The sequence below is a fragment of the Microchirus variegatus genome (genome assembly GCF_963457635.1).
Source record: "Microchirus variegatus genome assembly, chromosome: 8".
Taxonomy (NCBI): domain Eukaryota; kingdom Metazoa; phylum Chordata; class Actinopteri; order Pleuronectiformes; family Soleidae; genus Microchirus; species Microchirus variegatus.
The window spans coordinates 21,314,933-21,333,715 of record NC_139809.1 but is presented as its reverse complement, the minus strand read 5'-3'; the positions used below and the strand labels follow the sequence as shown (position 1 = coordinate 21,333,715).

Below are 18,783 nucleotides of genomic sequence, written 5' to 3'. Positions count from 1 at the left end.
TTTTGAAATTGATCCTAATGCTCGCAAATTAAAGCCACTTTATTGATAAAGTTGTACTGTTATTTTTGGATAGTTAGTTTTGTCACCAATAACTTGTTGGTTAAGTTTTTCTTCATGCATTTATATTTTTGTTGAGTGTACATAATAAACAGAAAAAAAGAGAAATGTAAATAACCTATTTTAATGTTAAAGGGACAATATGTAGTATTTATGGGTTTATATAACCCAAAATCCACTTTTTTATACATATTATGTGCTCCTGCATTGTCTAGTCGCTGTATAATAGTTTTTGTTTCATTTTCGTAGTGTTTCAAAAAGTCATGTAAAATAACATGGTCGCGGGCCGCGGTTGCATAGCCACTGTTAGCAGCGAGACGCCATGTTTCTACCGGCGCCTGTAAGGACAAACACGAGAGAACAAATCAAGTGTCTCTTTACTTGTAGCGGAAGTCCCGTCTCCACTCTCTCCGCTTCGTCTGCTACTGCCGCGGTAGCTCCGCCCTCTCCCTCGCCTCACGAACCTCATCTGCTGACACGGAGAAAGACGACGAGGACGACATTTGACCAGCTGAGGATACCGTAGTTCTCAGGGAAGGGAGGGGGTGAGCAGAGGAGCAGTTCTTTGTTGTAAATTTCAGCCTCTCCTCTAGATGGCACTATAAACTACTTACTTCACCTTTAAGTAAAATATAGCCTGAGATGGCTGTCTTATTTTTTTCTGACAGATAAATTCTACTTAAACCAAGTAACTTACACCCATAGCAGACAACGCCCTCTCCCGCTCTCCTCTGCAAGGTTTTTCCAATAGATGCCAGTGAGTAGGAATTCTTATCTTGGGCACAATTATTGTAAAATCTGGTCATTTTTATCAATAATTTCATCATAGTCTGAGAGGTGTGTTACATGCATGTCACCTTTGTCTCTAACAGAATTCTGATGATTTCATTAAATTCGTCTGGAGCCTCTTACTCTTCCTTCCTCCTTCTTTTACACTTGATAGTAGTCGTTGACTCCCTTTGAATTGTAGAGACCGACTCTTACAGCAGAAGACAAAGGGCAGATCATTTCTTACAATGTGTACTGTACTTAACGTGTATAGAATCTTAAGTCCATGTGTAGTTTACTTTCACTCTTGTTGAGAATTTTGATTTTGAGAAAACGTTTCAAGATTCCTGCATTTTTACAGATGCCCCTGATAATAACGATTTTTCTCTGAACCTCTTCATTAAGAAGTATTGTCTCAAACAGGGTTTTAACAAATGTATTGTTTTGTTTGTTTCTTGAAACTTCTGAATCACTTTTCCTGTCTGTCTTTTAGGATACTGTGTATACATAAATGCCACCTTGGCTGTAAGCAGCCATTATTAGATATAAGCCACGTTTACGTGATCTTTTTAAATGAATTTATTTTTTATTCTGAATTAAAAGCTCTCATGTAAACACGGCCATAGTCACATCTGGACCGTTGCCTGATGAACTCACAGATGATTGTTGTTTCTGTATCTAAATGCTGACACATTTCCTTCTTGTCCTGTTTTGTTGCAGACTTCCTGTCTAACCTTGATTAAAATGGATTACCACTGTTCGAATGACAGTAGAACGAGGTCATGCACATTGTATATATGTCTGTGTGAATCTCACTTTGTTGTTGTTCTGACTAAAGCTCTTGCAGGAACAACGTCAGAGAAGACCAGCACTGAATACCATTACCTGTGATAGATAGAATAAAGCTTTTTGTTTAACTGTTCTTCATAGTTTAAGTCTCATCACTTGAACCGTTGTGAATTGATCCAAAGAATTGGGGTGAGGTAGCTCAGGCTGACCTTAACACCATTATCACTGTCAGTTTTGCACAAAAGTCTTTGTGAAAAATTACTTTTTTTTGTCCATCACTTTAAAACCAGCTTCAAGACAGCAACCACAAATGGATCAGGTGATGCACTATCCCATTGTAACCACGTTATAGTCACTACATTGTATAAACGTGATCATTATATCATTTAAACTTGATCCTATATTGTATATAAACGTGATAATTATATTGTATAAACGTGATAATTAAATGTTGAAAGAACTGCAGTTTGGCTAATATATTTGACAGTTCACAAAGTGACTTTAATTATTCACAAATTGCATACAAAGTAAATTTCTGTGTTCATAAATGTCCACACGATTACATCCTTCTCTATTACTGTCGCACACCGGGGTAAAGGTCTCTTGTCCTACTGTCCTGTGAGGGGGCGTGTCCTGTGAGGGGGCGTGTCTTGTACTGGTCTGCAGTCTGCAGTGAGACCTACTTGATAAAAAGCGAGAGCGCAGGCGACGCAGACGGAGCACAATTATGTCTATGCGAAAGAGAGACAAGTGTTGTGTAGTTGACTGCCCAGGGGAGCACAGAGTTCTACACAAACTTCCAGCCTCAGGAGATTTACGTGTTCAGTGGATAACTTTTATGTATGACAGCAATGCTCCGGCGAAAGTCGGCAAACGTGTGTTCGTGTGCTCGAACCACTTCCGGTCAGACTGTTTTCTGAACCTTGGTCAGTACAATGCTGGACTGTCTCAAAAACTGATACTGAAAGTGGGGGCAGTACCAACTGTCCGTGGAGAGAAGACAGAGGACACCGAGGAACCACCCGTAAGTTGTTATTGTTGTTTTTTAAAGAATGTTTCATGCTTTGTTTGTCATTGTTTGTGTAACGCTAGCACATGCTAACTGCTGTTAGGTGCTAGCATGATCAGAGACGTAAACTCCGAGCTAACAAACTGTTAGCTGTTGTTTTCTTAATTGTCGCCACGGAGCCATGTGAGCGGACAGTGGCAAGAGGTATTGGCAGGGTGGCATGGGACGACGGTACGCAAGGATCCCAAAATGTAAATGGATTTAACATAACAAACATACTGTAAACTGTTCATGAACACCTCATAAGTATGAGCCCAGTGCATCTCATTAAAAGTAGAAGTATTATTAGCAAAATGAAAAATATAAAGTATAAAGTGCAACAATCAAAAGTAATAAAAAAACTTGAGGCTGAGGACCCTCTTCCTCTGTCTCACTTGAATCTGCAGCAGCCTCCTCCTCTTCATCCCTCACATCCTCTTCTCCTTCACTTATTTCTTCATCTCCTTCTGCGGTCTTCTTCTGCTTTGAGCCTCCTGGTCTCTCCAGTTCACTACCTTCTCCTTCATTTCCTTCATTTCATCCTTCTCTTTCTGCTGTGCACTTTTCTTACCAAAAACCTTCCAGTATCACGTTTTGCTCTCCTTTCTCTCATTGTTCTGCTCTCTCCAGCTACTTTGGCCTGAAATAGTCAAGACGTGAGAAGCTCTGGTTATCCTTGTATTATGACACAGGGTAGGGCCATTGTATAACTAATATAACTAAACTAAAATCAGAAGATATTTATTACATAGCACATGTTTTGACTCCTTTTGGGGTAATATGCATGTGTTATTTTCCCAGTTAGGCAGTAAAGGATGTCAAATCAAAACTAATTGTCGTGTGACCGTGGCTTTCTTCACGGCTCTGTGAAGAAAATTAAGTACGAGAACCTATTTTAGTATATTTTCATACGAATCCCTTCGTGAATGTACATTGATTAGGTCGATTTGTAAGTCATTTATGTCACATTAGCGAAATACATGCATTAAATACCATTGCTCTTTGTGTTCAGGCAGGTGGACTGGTGGATAGGGTACACGATGTGGCGTGCCAGACGGACCCACCACCAACACGCTCAATTGGAACTCAGCTTTCAATGAAGACTCTCCAGCCTCATTTCAGAAGTACAGGTTAGTTGTGGGGGGGCAACTAACAAATATTTTTGTTAATCCTAGTTGCAGCTAAGATTTGCTTATCATTTAAGAATTTTTCATAAACAATAATTTTCTGTTTTAAGGCACGCAGAAAACTGTTTCCTGCACTGATATTGGCGTTGGCACCTCAGCAATTGCCAGACCACGTAAGAGACGACGCACAGAACTGGAGGAGGTGGAAGAGGAGAACCATTTAGAAGGCAGTTCTGTTGCCACAGAGGAGCCACGCGTTTCAACATTTGACCCCGCAGACACCTTGACAGAGTTAGCAGATGTGACGTGAGTCGCTTGTTCTTTCAACCGAAATAGTTCATTAATCGTTACATTCCTCTAGTTATTGTAGATCTACTGGGATGGCCTTTGACGAATTCTCCTTCAATGTTTTGTGTTTATTGCAGAATGGAATCTTCTGTCCCTGTCTATAAGACTCCAACATACATTGTGTATGAGAACTGCCTAATGGAGCTGTTTCAGGTGTGCCCTGTGTGTAAGCAGAAATGTGACGTGCGGAGAAGAAGGTTAGGCACATTCCTCTCTGTAGAACAGCGGTGTCTGAATTGCGAGTACTCCAGAAAGTGGAATAGCCAGCCTCTTGTTGGGAGCACTCCTGCTGGGGACCTGGAGCTGTCCATTGCAGTGTATGCCTCTGGTGCCTCTTTCTTCAAGCTTGAAAAGGTATTATATTTTCAACTTTGAATAAAGTAATGGAATATAGCATATGATGTTGTGAATTTCTGGTATTTCGAGAAAGTCATTAAAATGTGGGTGTCCGTCCTGTCCGTTTCTTTCTCCCACAGATCTTCCGGACAATGCAGTTGAAGATGTTTCAATATGACACATTTAGAAGGCATGCTCGGATGTACATAGAGCCAGCAATTGTGCACAGGTGGAAGACTGCTCAGACTGCCATGTTGGAGCAGCTCAGTGAGCAGCAGAATGTCATCCTCGGTGGTGACTTGAGAGCAGACTATCCAGGTAACATGCAATTCTCTTCCTTGTCATATTAATCTCAAGACGTTTTATATATTTATTAAAATATATAATGAATTGCTTTAACTTTGAAGGACATTGTACCAAGTTTGGCAGCTACACCATGATGGACCTGAGGACCAACAGCGTTATCGATTTACAGCTGGTTCAAGTGAGTGACAGCATATCATTAATCTCTGTTGTCGTCTGTTACAGTGTACCTCTTATCAGCTGAAATAATCTATTTTGATCTGATTTCTTAAATAATAAAGAGTAACGAGGTCGGTGGAAGTCACCACATGGAGAAAGAGGGCCTGAAGAGGAGCCTTGCTCTGTTGGAGGAACGGGGTGTTGCTATGGAGAGTATTGTGACGGACCGTCGCCCCCAAATCCAGAAGTTCCTGAGGGAGGCCAATATCACGCATTACTACGATGTGTGGCACATGGAAAAAGGTATTATTCCGTGTCTTATTTTCCACATGATTATTGATGTGCTCATGTCTATTATTAATTCAATTTAGACTGTAGGCTATATAATATCCACTGTTATTTCAAAGTAATAATAAGACGCTAACACTTTTTGTATTATTAGGACTGTACAAGAAACTGTTCAAGATCTCACAGAAGAAGGAGTGTGAGAAACTGAAGAAGTGGCTTCGCAGTATAAAAAACCACATCTACTGGACGGCTGCTTCCTCTACATCGGTGCCAGAGAGAGCAGCAAAGTGGACGTCTATTCTGAACCACGTCCAGGACATCCACACCCACAAAGATCCGGCTTTTCCCCAGTGTTTGCATCCAATCCGCACTTCAAGATGCAAGAGCAAGTGGTTGACAGCAGGTGTGCAAACATTATCGTTTGTAGGCAGTGTTATTCTACTTAAAGCTACACTTACCTTTCTTTTATAATCTTGCTCCTAATAAGCGCATGGCCCGTACAGCGTAAGCTAAACCCACCTTTCTTATTTTTGTTATGGGTCACATACCACCTGTAGATGATCCCTATTGATTTTTTTGCCTGTATCTTCCAAAGTATTGCAGATATTGGCTTCAAATTTTGCATGGGCATCACATACCACCTGAGAATTATCCCTATCTTTGTAGCTTTATTATTAATTAGCAAATTAATTAATTTATTATGCTAAAAACACATTTTCGCTTTATCTTCCAGGCTGATGGAGATATTGCCTTCAAATTGTGTACAATGATTCATGTAATAACTATCTACAAGTACAATCATTATTACTTTGGCTATGATTGGTAATAGTTATATAAGTTAACTGGTTAACTTATTAGTGAACACAGAAAAAATTGTTATGGCATTTTTTCTTTATTATTGAGCTCATTTGGACACATTGAGGATATCATGGGTTTATTTAGCACTTATTCATAATATTTATTACATTATAATATAAATGTATGAATTATCATATAACAAATAGATAAGCCTCCATTTCTTTATTAATGCATTGAATGGAAAGTTTGAACATAGTGTATGCTTTTTCATGACATTTGGACACTTTGAAGATATGGCAGGTGTGGTTAGCATTTTAATATTCATAATATTTAACAAGGTATAATAGGTTAACTAGTTTTATTAAAAACTAGAGAGAAATTTATGAGTTCAGGTATTCTGTGTTTAATATCGAGTTTATATGGATACTTTGAACATGTATAAAGTGTAGTCAGCATTATATCATAATATTTAACAGTTATTTTGTTGAATTTATTAATAAATAATTAAAACAGTAAGTGGCAGGTGCAAGTGTGTATACCTTGGGTATATTGGAAAGTTGAGGATTGGACAAGTTCGCGGATATACCCCTTGCCATCGGCCCCCGACAGCGTAGGCTAGTTCTCATATTATTATGATAAAAGTATAACCAATTAGTGCAGTGAGACATGCATGTCATTAAAGACATGTATAGCTTTAATGAGATAATCAAACTCTTTCTTATTTTTCACAGGAACACCAGCCTTCTACAGACTGGAGAAGGTACTGACCAACAAGAGAGTGTTGAAAGATGTGCTGAAGCTTAGCCCTCATTCCCAAACATCATCGCTGGAGGCTTTTCACAGCGTCATTCTACGCTTTGCGCCCAAGAATGTTGTCATTCCTTTTCTTGGAATGCTGTGCAGGTAAAGAGGGGCTTTTTTGTCATTACAATTATGCATATGCACATGCAGCCGCGCCAAAATAAGCCAGGTATGGAGCTAAATGTGTGTAAATCATACATTTAAAATCAAACATTGACACTTGCAGTGCAATCTAATGTTCACATATAAAATATAAAACGGTGATAAAAGGACATCGGAGTCCTTTTTTATATTTCAAGTTGTTGTGAAAGAAGCTGTTTATTTGAAAATAAATCACTGTTGTCTGAATGTTTTTTGGAATGTGTGTTCTCAATCTTATTCAGCATTTTATTCTTTTTTTCTCCCAAGTCTATACCTGGCGGCCATGCACTTCAACGAAAATACGGTCCGTCCACAGGCAACAACCTCTGATGGTGAGCCGCTTTTCAGGCTCCATTTTCCAAAGTGGAAGAAAGGAGAATGCACAGCACAGCCAGTGAAAGAGAAACCAACCTTCCGTAGGTTTTAAACCTTTTTATTGAAAAATGAAACGGCCATTGTAAAATGTTTGTAAAATATATTAAGTTGAACTCTACTAACTTTCTATGTTTTAATAAACAAACGCAATATTGAACCTTTTCTTATTGCAGATTATGTGGATGAAATCGTGGATCTGGTGTTTGAGAAGGTTTTTCCAGAGCCTGGTCCATACACAGAGGAGGTTTTGAAGATATCAATTCCTGAGGATCTCTCTGAGCAGTTCGGAAGGCCGGACAAGAAGGAGGTGATAGACGGCTACGTGACGAGGTTCAGTCAAGAGCCGGTCTGAACCCCACAGACCGGCTGGCAGATGGTAACACGACTGAATGTGCATCGTTCCACTGCCGCCTGTGGACTTGTTTCAGAGAGACTGTGAATGACAGCGAACTGGGTTCCAGTTCCCCAGAACGGCCGGCAACTTCAAGTGGCTCTGCAGGGGGAATGGGACAACATCCCCCTGACCACGATCGACAACCTGGTGATGTCCATGCGTCGCCGGTGTACCGCTCTGCGTGAGGCTAATGGTGGACACGCGTTATTGAAGTTTGTGAACTTGGATCATCGACCCATTGGGTTCTTCCTGCCATTACTCCAGGACTTTTGTTTTGAAATTGATCCTAATGCTCGCAAAAATTAAAGCCACTTTATTGATAAAGTTGTACTGTTATTTTTGGATAGTAAGTTTTGTCACATAACAATAACTTATAAGTTTATATATACTTATGCGTTTATATTTTTGTTGTGTATATATTTAACAGAAAAAAAGAGAAATGTAAATACCGTATTTTCCGCACTATATGGCGCACTTAAAACCCTTTAATTTTCTCAAAAAACGATAGTGCACCTTATATATGGATCAATTGGTAAAGTTTTTACTTTATCTGTTTTGTTGACATTCCCTTTAGCACAGCTCCATCTAGTGGACGCATAATGCAACCTCAGTCAAACGTTTGACTGCAATATCTTCTATGCGCCTTATAATCCGGTGCGCCTTATATATGAAAACCGTTCTAAAATGGGACATTCATTGAAGGTGCGCCTTTTAATCCGGTGCGCCTTATAGTGCGGAAAATATGGTAACCTATTTTAATGTTAAGTAAAGTATAACTATACCTATACCCCCTTGAGTATATAGGGTAAGATTTTTAAAAAGATTACTTTTTCGTGATTTTAGCCTAAAAACTAACATACAGTGGCTTGGCTGATATGCATTTGAGTATATCCATTCATATAAATCACACGTATTAGTTATATTGATTTCTGAACACTTTGAATGTAAACAGGGGTGATACATCTTTCACAATACACCAGATTTATTCTAAAGTGTCACTTCAAATACTCACTATACAATTTGGTGTTGGTAATGTGTTTGATAAAACACATGTGCATAATTGAATATTTTAGCGAAATAAATTAAAAATAAGATGGCTATCTTTTTTTTTTTTTTTTATCTTAGTTTGTTTTTCTGACAGATAAGGTCTACTTAAACCAAGTAATTCCTAATACACATTAAAAATAATATATATATATATATACAGTGGTATGCAAAAGTTTGGGCACCCCTGTAAATGTTCATGATTTTCCTTTATAAAACATTGGTTGTTTGGAAATGAAATTTCAGTTAAATATATCATATAGGAGACAAACGGTAAAATTTGAGAAGTGAAATAAAGTTTATATGATTTACAGAAAGTGTGCAAGGTTTGATAAAAATTGGTTTGGTGACCCTTGACCTCCATACACGGGTGAATCCAATCATGAGAAAGTGTATTTAAGGAGGCCAATTGAAAGTGTTTCTCTTCTTTGCATCTTCTCTGAAGAGTGGCAACATGGGAGCCTCAAAACAACTCTCAAATGACCTGAAAACAATGATTGTTCAACATCATGGTTTAGGGGAAGGATACAGAAAGCTATCTCAGAGATTTAAGCTCTCAGTTTCCACTGTGAGAAACATTGGGAGGAATTGGAAGACCACAGGCACAGTTCTAGTTAAGGCCCGAAAAATCTCAGATAATCAGAGGCGAAGGATGGTGAGAACAGTCACAGTCAACCCACAGACCCGCTCCAAAGACCTACAACATCATCTTGCTGCAGATGGTGTCACTGTGCATCATTCAACTATTCAGCGCACTTTACACATGGAGATGCTGTATGGAAGAGTAATGCAGAAAAAGCCTTTTCTCTGCACCCGCCACAAACAGAGTCGCTTGAGTTATGCTAAAGCACATTTGGACAAGCCTTATTCCTTCATTTAGGAATAAGGTGCTGTGGACTGATTAAACTATAATAGAGTTAATTGGGCAAAACTAGGGGCGTTATGCATGGTGGAAAAAGAACACAGCAACAGTAACATTTGGTGGTGGTTCCATCATCATGCTGTGGGGCTGTGTGGTCAGTGCAGGTACTGGGAATCTTGTTAAAGTTGAGGGTCACATGGATTCCACTCAATATCAGCAGATTCTGAAGAACAATGTCCAGGAATCAGTGACAAAGTTGAAGTTGTGCCGGGGCTGGATCTTTGAACAAGACAACGACCCTAAACACTGCTCAAAATCTACTAAGGCATTCATGCAGAGGAACAAATACAACGTTCTGGACATCTCAGTCCCCAGACCTGAATATTATTGAACATTTGTGGTGTGATTTAAAGCGGACTGTCCATGCTCAGAAACCATCAAACCTGACTGAACTGGAGATGTTTTGTTAAGAAGAATGGTCCAAAATACCTTCAGCCAGAATCCAGACTCTCATTGGAAGCTATAGGAAGCGTTTAGAGGCTGTTATTGCTGCAAAAAGAGGATGCACAACATTTTTCTTATTCACATGCCTAATTTTGTTTAATTAATTCTTGCACACTTTCTGTAAATTGTATAAACTTTATTTCACTTCTCAGGTATCACTGTGTTTGTCTCCTATATGATATATTTAACTGAAATTTCTTATCCAAACAACCAATGATTTATAAAGAAGAATCATGAACATTTACAGGGGTGTCCAAACTTTTGCATACCACTGTATTTGTGAAGGACTGATTCTTCCACCTTTCTTTAGGTCTTATCCATAGAGAAATAGAGCCAAATCTTTATTGTTGTCATTTCAAAAAAAGGTTCTCATTAAACATGGTAACGTTTTGGGAAAAGTCTTCATCCACACAAGAACCAAAACAACTTGAAACACTGTCGTACATAATGCCAGGCCTGTACGTGTACAATGTTTTTTTTACTGTTTATCTGCAGGATCATTCAGTACGTTTACAGGCGCAGTTTAATCGTGCTTTGGCCATAGTCCAACTTAGACAGGCAATCGGACAACTTGCTAGTCTGAATACTGACTCATAGGTGGCGCTGTATCTCTCTATAGTGCTTATTGAATCTGCTCCCTGTTGACCTTTACGTAACAGAAAAACAAACGGGGAACATGTAGATCGTGCTGTGGTTCTCTGTTTCATACCTGCTCTACATCGTGGTTGCTGTGTCGTCAGTTTTATGGATTTAGTCTTTTCTGGATTTTTAGGTCGTACCGGATAAATCAAATTTTTTCCAGATCTGAATCCTAAATCTGCCGCTGATGTCGGGGGTTTAGAACATGTGAACCAGTCTGTGAATAAAGTCAACATCAGCTCCAGATTAAATAAACCAGGCTTATCCAAGTGACTCACTGCTTAAAATTTTATAAAATAAGATTATATTTACAGTTATTGACTTTTGGTCAATTTATTGTTTGTTTCACTACTTTGAAAAGCTTGCGGACATAGTTGCGGATATTTTGCTTTGATGGCCTTCCTTTGGCGGCTGCCATTTCTGGACCTTCTTTTCCTGTTAGGTTGAACTCTGATTTTTTTTTCCAGTGCCTGTTTTTTTTTTAACTTTAACCAAAATTATGAAGGGCTGTAGTCAGTTGTGCATGCATTGTAGTTTGTCCAGTTAAACTTGTTACTGTCTTTGAACATTTGGGGGTAACCCTAACCCTAACCCTGGCTCTGATTGGTAAATGTGACTGTGGAGATAGGGAGACAGTAAAACATGTACTTCTCCAATGTAAATTACACTCCAGTCAAAGACAGTCTCTCTTCAGGAAACTTGGAGCAGATGGAGAAACTGTTTTTAATATGCGCACACTCTTAAATCTTTATTCTCTGGCAAAGACAGTTAAACTGATGGAATATCTTCACAAAACAGGAATATACAATAGGATTTGATACGTTTCTTGTAGGACCTATTAACGAACAGTAGGGGCAGCAACACGCCATCGTTGCGTCTAGCCTGCCTAACCAAAAAAGAAGAAGAAGAAGAAGAAGCAGAGCGGAGTCATGACAACACGGAGGGACAAGTGTGCTGTTCGTGGCTGCACATCCGAGCACAGAGTTTTACACAGACTTCCAGCCTCAGCGGATTTGCTTGTCCGGTGGATAGATTTTATGTACGAGGAACATGTGCCGAATAAAGTCAGCAAACGTCTCTCCGTGTGTTCACATCACTTCACATCGGACTGTTTTGTGAACCTCGGTCAGTACAATTCTGGACTGAGCAAAAGATTGTTCCTGATACAGGGAGCAGTACCAACTGTCCGCGGGGAGACTGCAGTGGAACAAACTGTAAGTATTCTTTCAAAAAACATACTTGGCGTGCCTTTGTCCGTGTTACGCCAGCAAAGGCTAACTGCCGTTAACTGATGGACTTCAGTGTGTGTTGATGTGGACTGGAAGATTGTCTTTATATTCATTTGCTTTTCAAGTATGACGTTTGTTTGCTTCGCTGCTAGCACGAGCAGACACGTAGCCTCATAAGAAGGAGTCATAACTTCTAATAATGTATGTTGACTCCGTTAGTATTCGCATCACGCTAGCAAAGGCTCACCGCGGTTAGATGCATGAGCCCAACAAACGTGACGCCGTTGTTGTTTTTAGCGACGGCGGTGTCAGTGCCGCCGGTGGAATATTCTGTGTTGTTGTTGTGTGTGTCGGGGAAATTGGCTTTACGTTCGCATTCTTGTCAGGTCTCAACTTTGTATGCTTCGCTGCTAGCATAAGCAGACACGTAGCCTCCGAGCTAAGAAACGATAATAACTTCTAATAAGGTACGTTTGCTTTGATGTTCGTGTAATGCTAGCAAAGGCTCACCGCGGTTAGCGGCATGAGCCCAACAAACGTGACGCCGTTGTTGTTTTTAGCGACGGTCGTAAACCATATGCCGTGTCTGTGGAGTCGGTGGAATATTCTGTGTTGTGTTATCAAGTGCTAGTACGAGCACAGACGTGGCCTCCGAGCTGACAAACTGTAGTGGCCTACTACGTTACTTTAGGTAGGCACTAAGGATACAGGCATACAGTACGAGTGTCTATTTGCTTTTAATGCATTGTTTGTCTATTCATATTAATTAGGTCGATCTCTATATAGTTTCTTGTCACATTATGGTAAGGCATGTATTACATATCACTGCTCTCTGTGTTCAGGCAAGCACATCTGGACTGGTGGAGAGGGTTCATGATGTGGCGTGCCAGACTGACCCACCAACAACACGCTCAATTGGAACACAGCTTTCAATCAAGACTCTACAACCTCATTTCAGAAGCACAGGTTAGTTGACCAGAATGATTGGGTGATTTGATGTCTTCTGCTTGTGAGTGCCAATACGACTGCTTACATTTGTCAATAACAATATCCATCTATTTTTAAGGCACACAGATATATTTTCCCACAACTGACGTTGGTGTTGGCACAGCAGCTGTTCCGCCGTTTCTGCCATCTACACCAATAAAGAGACCGAGTAAGAGACGACGCACCGAACTGGAGGAGGTGGGAGAGGAAGAGGACCGTTTGGAAGGCAGTTCCGTTGACACCCAGGTGCCACATGATTCCACATATGACCCTGCGGATACCGTGAACGAGTCCGCAAATGTGACGTGAGTTACCAAATCGTTTGACGTACACATGTTCATGCATGTTCCTCTACTTGGCCTTTCATTAATTTTTGTTGAATGTTTTCCGTTTTTCACAGAAAGGAATTGTCTGCACCTGATGATTCAACATTTGACCCTGCAGACACCTTGGCAGAGTTAGCAGATGTGACGTGAGTCGCTTGTTCTTTCAACCGAAACAGTTCATTAATCGTTGAACTCCTCTAGTTATTGTAGATCTACTAGGATGGCCTTGACTAATTTTCAATCAATGTTTTGTGTTTATTGCAGAATGGAATATTCTGTCCCTGTCCATAAGACTCCAACATACATTGTGTATGAGAACTGCCTAATGGAGCTGTTTCAGGTGTGCCCTGTGTGTAAGCAGAAATGTGACGTGCGGAGAAGAAGGTTAGGCACATTCCTCTCTGTAGAACAGCGGTGTCTGAATTGCGAGTACTCCAGAAAGTGGAATAGCCAGCCTCTTGTTGGGAGCACTCCTGCTGGGGACCTGGAGCTGTCCATTGCAGTGTATGCCTCTGGTGCCTCTTTCTTCAAGCTTGAAAAGGTATTATATTTTCAACTTTGAATAAAGTAATGGAATAAAGCATATGATGTTGTGAATTTCTGGTATTTCGAGAAAGTAATTAAAATATGGGTGTCCGTCCTGTCCGTTTCTTTCTCCCACAGATCTTCCGGACAATGCAGTTGAAGATGTTTCAATATGACACATTTAGAAGGCTTGCTCGGATGTACATAGAGCCAGCAATTGTGCACAGGTGGAAGATGGCTCAGACTGCCATGTTGGAGCAGCTCAGTGAGCAGCAGAATGTCATCCTTGGTGGTGACTTGAGAGCAGACTATCCAGGTAACATGCAATTCTCTTCCTTGTCATATTAATCTCAAGATGTTTTATATGTTTTATTTATTAAAATATATAATTAATTGCTTTACCTTTGAAGGACATTGTACCAAGTTTGGCAGCTACACCATGATGGACCTGAGGACCAACACCGTTATCGATTTACAGCTGGTTCAAGTGAGTGACAGCATATCATTAATCTCTGTTGTCGTCTCTTACAGTGTACCTCTTATCAGCTGAAATCTATTTTGATCTGATTTCTTAAATAATAAAGAGTAACGAGGTCGGTGGAAGTCACCACATGGAGAAAGAGGGCCTGAAGAGGAGCCTTGCTCTGTTGGAGGAACGGGGTGTTGCTATGGAGAGTATTGTGACGGACCGTCGCCCCCAAATCCAGAAGTTCCTGAGGGAGGCCAATATCACGCATTACTACGATGTGTGGCACATGGAAAAAGGTATTATTCCGTGTCTTATTTTCCACATGATTATTGATGTGCTCATGTCTATTATTAATTCAATTTAGACTGTAGGCTACATAATATCTGCTATGTTATTTGAAAGTAATAATAAGACGCCAACACTTTTATTGTATTGTATGTATTATTAGGACTGTACAAGAAACTGTTCAAGATCTCACAGAAGAAGGAGTGTGAGAAACTGAAGAAGTGGCTTCGCAGTATAAAAAACCACATCTACTGGACGGCTGCTTCCTCTACATCGGTGCCAGAGAGAGCAGCAAAGTGGACGTCTATTCTGAACCACGTCCAGGACATCCACACCCACAAAGATCCGGCTTTTCCCCAGTGTTTGCATCCAATCCGCACTTCAAGATGCAAGAGCAAGTGGTTGACAGCAGGTGTGCAAACATTATCGTTTGTAGGCAGTGTTATTCTACTTAAAGCTATACTTACCTTTCTTTTATAATCTTGCTCCTAATAAGCGCATGGCACGCTAAAGCGTAATATAAGTCATTATCTTACGATATGTCATTAAAGACATGCATAGCTTTAATGAGATGATTAAACTCTTTCTTGTTTTTCACAGGAACACCAGCCTTCTACAGACTGGAGAAGGTACTGACCAACAAGAGAGTGTTGAAAGATGTGCTGAAGCTTAGCCCTCATTCCCAAACATCATCGCTGGAGGCTTTTCACAGCGTCATTCTACGTTTTGCGCCCAAGAATGTTGTCATTCCTTTTCTTGGAATGCTGTGCAGGTAAAGAGGGGCTTTTTTGTCATTACAATTATGCGTATGCACATGCAGCCACGTCAAAATAAGCCAGGTATGGAGCTAAATGTGTGTAAATCATACATTTAAAATCAAACATTGACACTTGTGCAATCTAATGTTGACATATTAAATACAAAACGGTGATAAAAGGACATCGGAGTCCTTCTTTATTCTTCAAGTTGTTATGAAGGAAGCTGTTTATTTGAAAATAAATCACTATTGTCTGAATGTTTTTTGGAATGTGTACAAAGTTCTCTCAAACTTATTCAGCATTTTATTCTTTTTTTCTCCCAAGTCTATACCTGGCGGCCATGCACTTCAACGAAAATACGGTCCGTCCACAGGCAACAACCTCTGATGGTGAGCCGCTGTTCAGGCTCCATTTTCCTAAGTGGAAGAAAGGAGAATGCACAGCACAGCCAGTGAAAGAGAAACCAACCTTCCGTAGGTTTTAAACCTTTTTATTGAAAAATTAAACGGCCATTGTAAAATGTTTGTAAAATATATTAAGTTAAACTCTACTAACTTTCTATGTTTTAAATAAATAAACACTATAAAGCAAACACAATATTGAACCTTTTCTTATTGCAGATTACGTGGATGAAATCGTGGATCTGGTGTTTGAGAAGGTTTTTCCAGAGCCTGGTCCATACACAGAGGAGGTTTTGAAGATATCAATTCCTGAGGATCTCTCCGAGCAGTTCGGAAGGCCGGACAAGAAGGAGGTGATAGACGGCTACGTGACGAGATTCAGTCAAGAGCCAGTCTGAACCCCACAGACCGGCTGGCAGATGGCAACACAACTGAATATGCATCATTCCACTGCCGCCTGTGGACTTGTTTCAGAGAGACTGGGAACGACAGCGAACCGGGTTCCAGTTCCCCAGAACGGCCGGCAACTTCATGTGGCTCTGCAGGGGGAACGGGACAACATCCCCCTGACCACGATCGACAACCTGGTAAGCGTCGCCGGTGTACCGCTCTGCGTGAGGCTAATGGTGGACACGCGTTATTGAAGTTTGTGAACTTGGATCATCGACCCATTGGGTTCTTCCTGCCATTACTCCAGGGGTCCGTTTCACAAAGCAGGTTTAGTGAAAACTCTGAGACTGTTAACCCTGAAATGAGGGAAACTCTGAGTTTTCCCTTTCACAAAGGGAGGTAAGTCAAACGAAAAATAATATTATTGTGATTGTGCAAAGGACGACATTTAAACTTCCTCATCAGCAGCAGTGTTCTCAGACGTCGTCTCCCTCTCTTTTGCTGCTGTTACACTTCCTTCTAAAACATGCTCAAACTCATGCATTAATATTTTCAACTCCAGTGTAATGAAGAACGTCACCCTCCGTCCCCCGTTGTCATGGTGACTCATCGTTACGGGGCTCCATTCATGCTGTCTTTTTAGACTTGTGGTGCACGCGCTTAACTCGAGGTGAAACTACTCCGAGTTGAACAAACTAACTCAAATCCGCTGTTTTGAAACAGTTTCCTATCTCAGAGTAGATCGACTCAGAGTTCAGGGTTAGACTCAGAGTTTGTTGAACCTGCTTTGTGAAACGGATTTGGATATTTGGATAGTTAGTTTTGTCACATAACAATAACTTCTAAGTTTTTCTTCGTGGGTTTATATTTTTGTTGAGTGTACATAATAAACAGAAAAAAAGTTAAAAAATGTGTTTTTCTGACAGATAAGGTCTACTTAAACCAAATAAGTCCTTAAACACATGAAAAATAATTCTTTGAAAATCAGATTTTTAGAATGCAAAATGCCACGTTTCGTAGAATGAAGCAAAAGTTTGGGCACCCCTGTAAATGTTTATGTTTAGAAAAGAAATGTCAGTTAAATATATCATATAGGAGACAAACGGTGATAATTGAGAAGTGAAATACATTTTAAATGATTTACAGAAAGTGAGCAAGTTTTGGTAAAAATTGGTTTGGTAACCTCAGTGACCCTTGACCTCCATACACAGGTGAATCCAATCACGAGAAAGAGTATTTAAGGAGGCCAATTGTAAGTGTTTCTCCTCTTTGCATCTTCTCTGAAGAGTGGCAACATGGGAGCCTCAAAACAACTCTCAAAGACCTGAAAACAATGATTGTTCAACATCATGGTTTAGGGGAAGGATACAGAAATATATCTCAGAGATTTAAGCTCTCAGTTTCAACTGTGAGGAACATTGGGAGGAATTGGAAGTTCTAGTTAAGGCTCGAAAAATCTCAGATAAGCAGAGGTGAAGGATGGTGAGAACAGTCACAGTCAACCCACAGACCAGCTCCAAAGACCTACAACATCATCTTGCTGCAGATGGTGTCACTGTGCATCGTTCAACTATTCAGCGCACTTTACACAAGGAGATGCTGTATGGAAGAGTAATGCAGAAAAAGCCTTTTCTCTGCACCTGCCACAAACAGAGTCGCTTAAGGTATGCTAAAGCACATTTGGAATAAGCTGCGGTGGACTGATGATACTAAAATAGAGTTATTTGGGCAAAACAAGGGGCGTTATGCATGGTGGAAAAAGAACACAGCATTCCAAGAAAAACACTTGCTACCTACAGTAAAATTTGGTGGTGGTTCCATCATCATGCTGTGGGGCTGTGTGGTCAGTGCAGGGACTGGGAATCTTGTTAAAGTTGAGGGTCACATAGATTCCACTCAATATCAGCAGATTCTGGAGAACAATGTCCAGGAATCAGTGACAAAGGTGAAGTTGTGTCGGGGCTGGATCTTTGAACAAGACAACGACCCTAAACACTGCTCAAAATCTACTAAGGCATTCATGCAGAGGAACAAATACAACGTTCTGGAATGGCCATCTCAGTCCCCAGACCTGAATATTATTGAACATTTGTGGTGTGATTTAAAGCGGACTGTCCATGCTCAGAAACCATCAAACCTGACTGAACTGGAGATGTTTTGTTAAGAAGAATGTTCCAAAATACCTTCAGCCAGAATCCAGACTCTAATTGGAAGCTATAGGAAGCGTTTAGAGGCTGTTATTTCTGCAAAAAGAGGATGCACAACATTTTTCTTATTCACATGCCTAATTTTGTTTAATTAATTCTTGCACACTTTCTGTAAATCATATAAACTTTATTTCACTTCTCAGGTATCACTGTGTTTGTCTCCTATATGATATATTTAAATGAAATTTCTTATCCAAACAACCAATGATTTATAAAGAAGAATCATGAACATTTACAGGGGTGTCCAAACTTTTGCATACCACTGTATTTGTGAAGGACTGATTCTTCCACCTTTCTTTAGGTCTTATCCACAGAGAAACAGAGCCAAATCTTTATTGTTGTCATTTCAAAAAAAAGTTCTCATTAAACATGGTAACGTTTTGGGAAAAGTCTTCATCCACACAAGAACCAAAACAACTTGAAAC

The 18,783-nt window shown here is 40.1% G+C and overlaps 2 protein-coding genes across 2 annotated transcripts; both read left to right on the top strand.

The window, feature by feature from the left end:
• Positions 1-2,441: 2,441 nt before the first annotated feature.
• Positions 2,442-8,171, top strand: LOC310930522 (uncharacterized protein). The gene is made up of 11 exons (XM_083893542.1): positions 2,442-2,638; positions 3,675-3,792; positions 3,900-4,095; positions 4,215-4,491; positions 4,614-4,791; positions 4,881-4,957; positions 5,058-5,238; positions 5,378-5,626; positions 6,753-6,924; positions 7,231-7,379; positions 7,512-8,171. The coding sequence occupies exons 1-11, from the start codon at positions 2,453-2,455 to the stop codon at positions 7,688-7,690; spliced, it is 1,962 nt and encodes a 653-aa protein (XP_083749668.1). The 5' UTR covers positions 2,442-2,452; the 3' UTR covers positions 7,691-8,171.
• Positions 8,172-11,802: 3,631 nt separating this feature from the next.
• LOC310930521 (uncharacterized protein) lies at positions 11,803-16,801 on the top strand. Its single transcript, XM_083893541.1, has 12 exons — positions 11,803-11,995; positions 12,853-12,976; positions 13,077-13,302; positions 13,398-13,469; positions 13,588-13,864; positions 13,987-14,164; positions 14,259-14,335; positions 14,433-14,613; positions 14,766-15,014; positions 15,203-15,374; positions 15,685-15,833; positions 15,981-16,801. Exons 1-12 carry the CDS (start codon positions 11,819-11,821, stop codon positions 16,157-16,159), a joined length of 2,061 nt encoding a protein of 686 aa, XP_083749667.1. The 5' UTR covers positions 11,803-11,818; the 3' UTR covers positions 16,160-16,801.
• The last annotated feature ends 1,982 nt before the right edge of the window (positions 16,802-18,783 follow it).

Bases quoted from the DNA above. Each gene is read 5' to 3' on its own strand.
- LOC310930521 (XM_083893541.1), top strand. From the start codon at position 11,819: ATGTACGAGGAACATGTGCCGAATAAAGTCAGCAAACGTCTCTCCGTG. The intron at 14,336-14,432 runs GTGAGTGACAGC...TAAATAATAAAG, and splicing joins TCGATTTACAGCTGGTTCAA to AGTAACGAGGTCGGTGGAAG. The intron at 15,375-15,684 runs GTAAAGAGGGGC...TTTTCTCCCAAG, and splicing joins TTTCTTGGAATGCTGTGCAG to TCTATACCTGGCGGCCATGC.
- LOC310930522 (XM_083893542.1), top strand. From the start codon at position 2,453: ATGTATGACAGCAATGCTCCGGCGAAAGTCGGCAAACGTGTGTTCGTG. The intron at 4,958-5,057 runs GTGAGTGACAGC...TAAATAATAAAG, and splicing joins TCGATTTACAGCTGGTTCAA to AGTAACGAGGTCGGTGGAAG. The intron at 5,627-6,752 runs GTGTGCAAACAT...TATTTTTCACAG, and splicing joins GAGCAAGTGGTTGACAGCAG to GAACACCAGCCTTCTACAGA.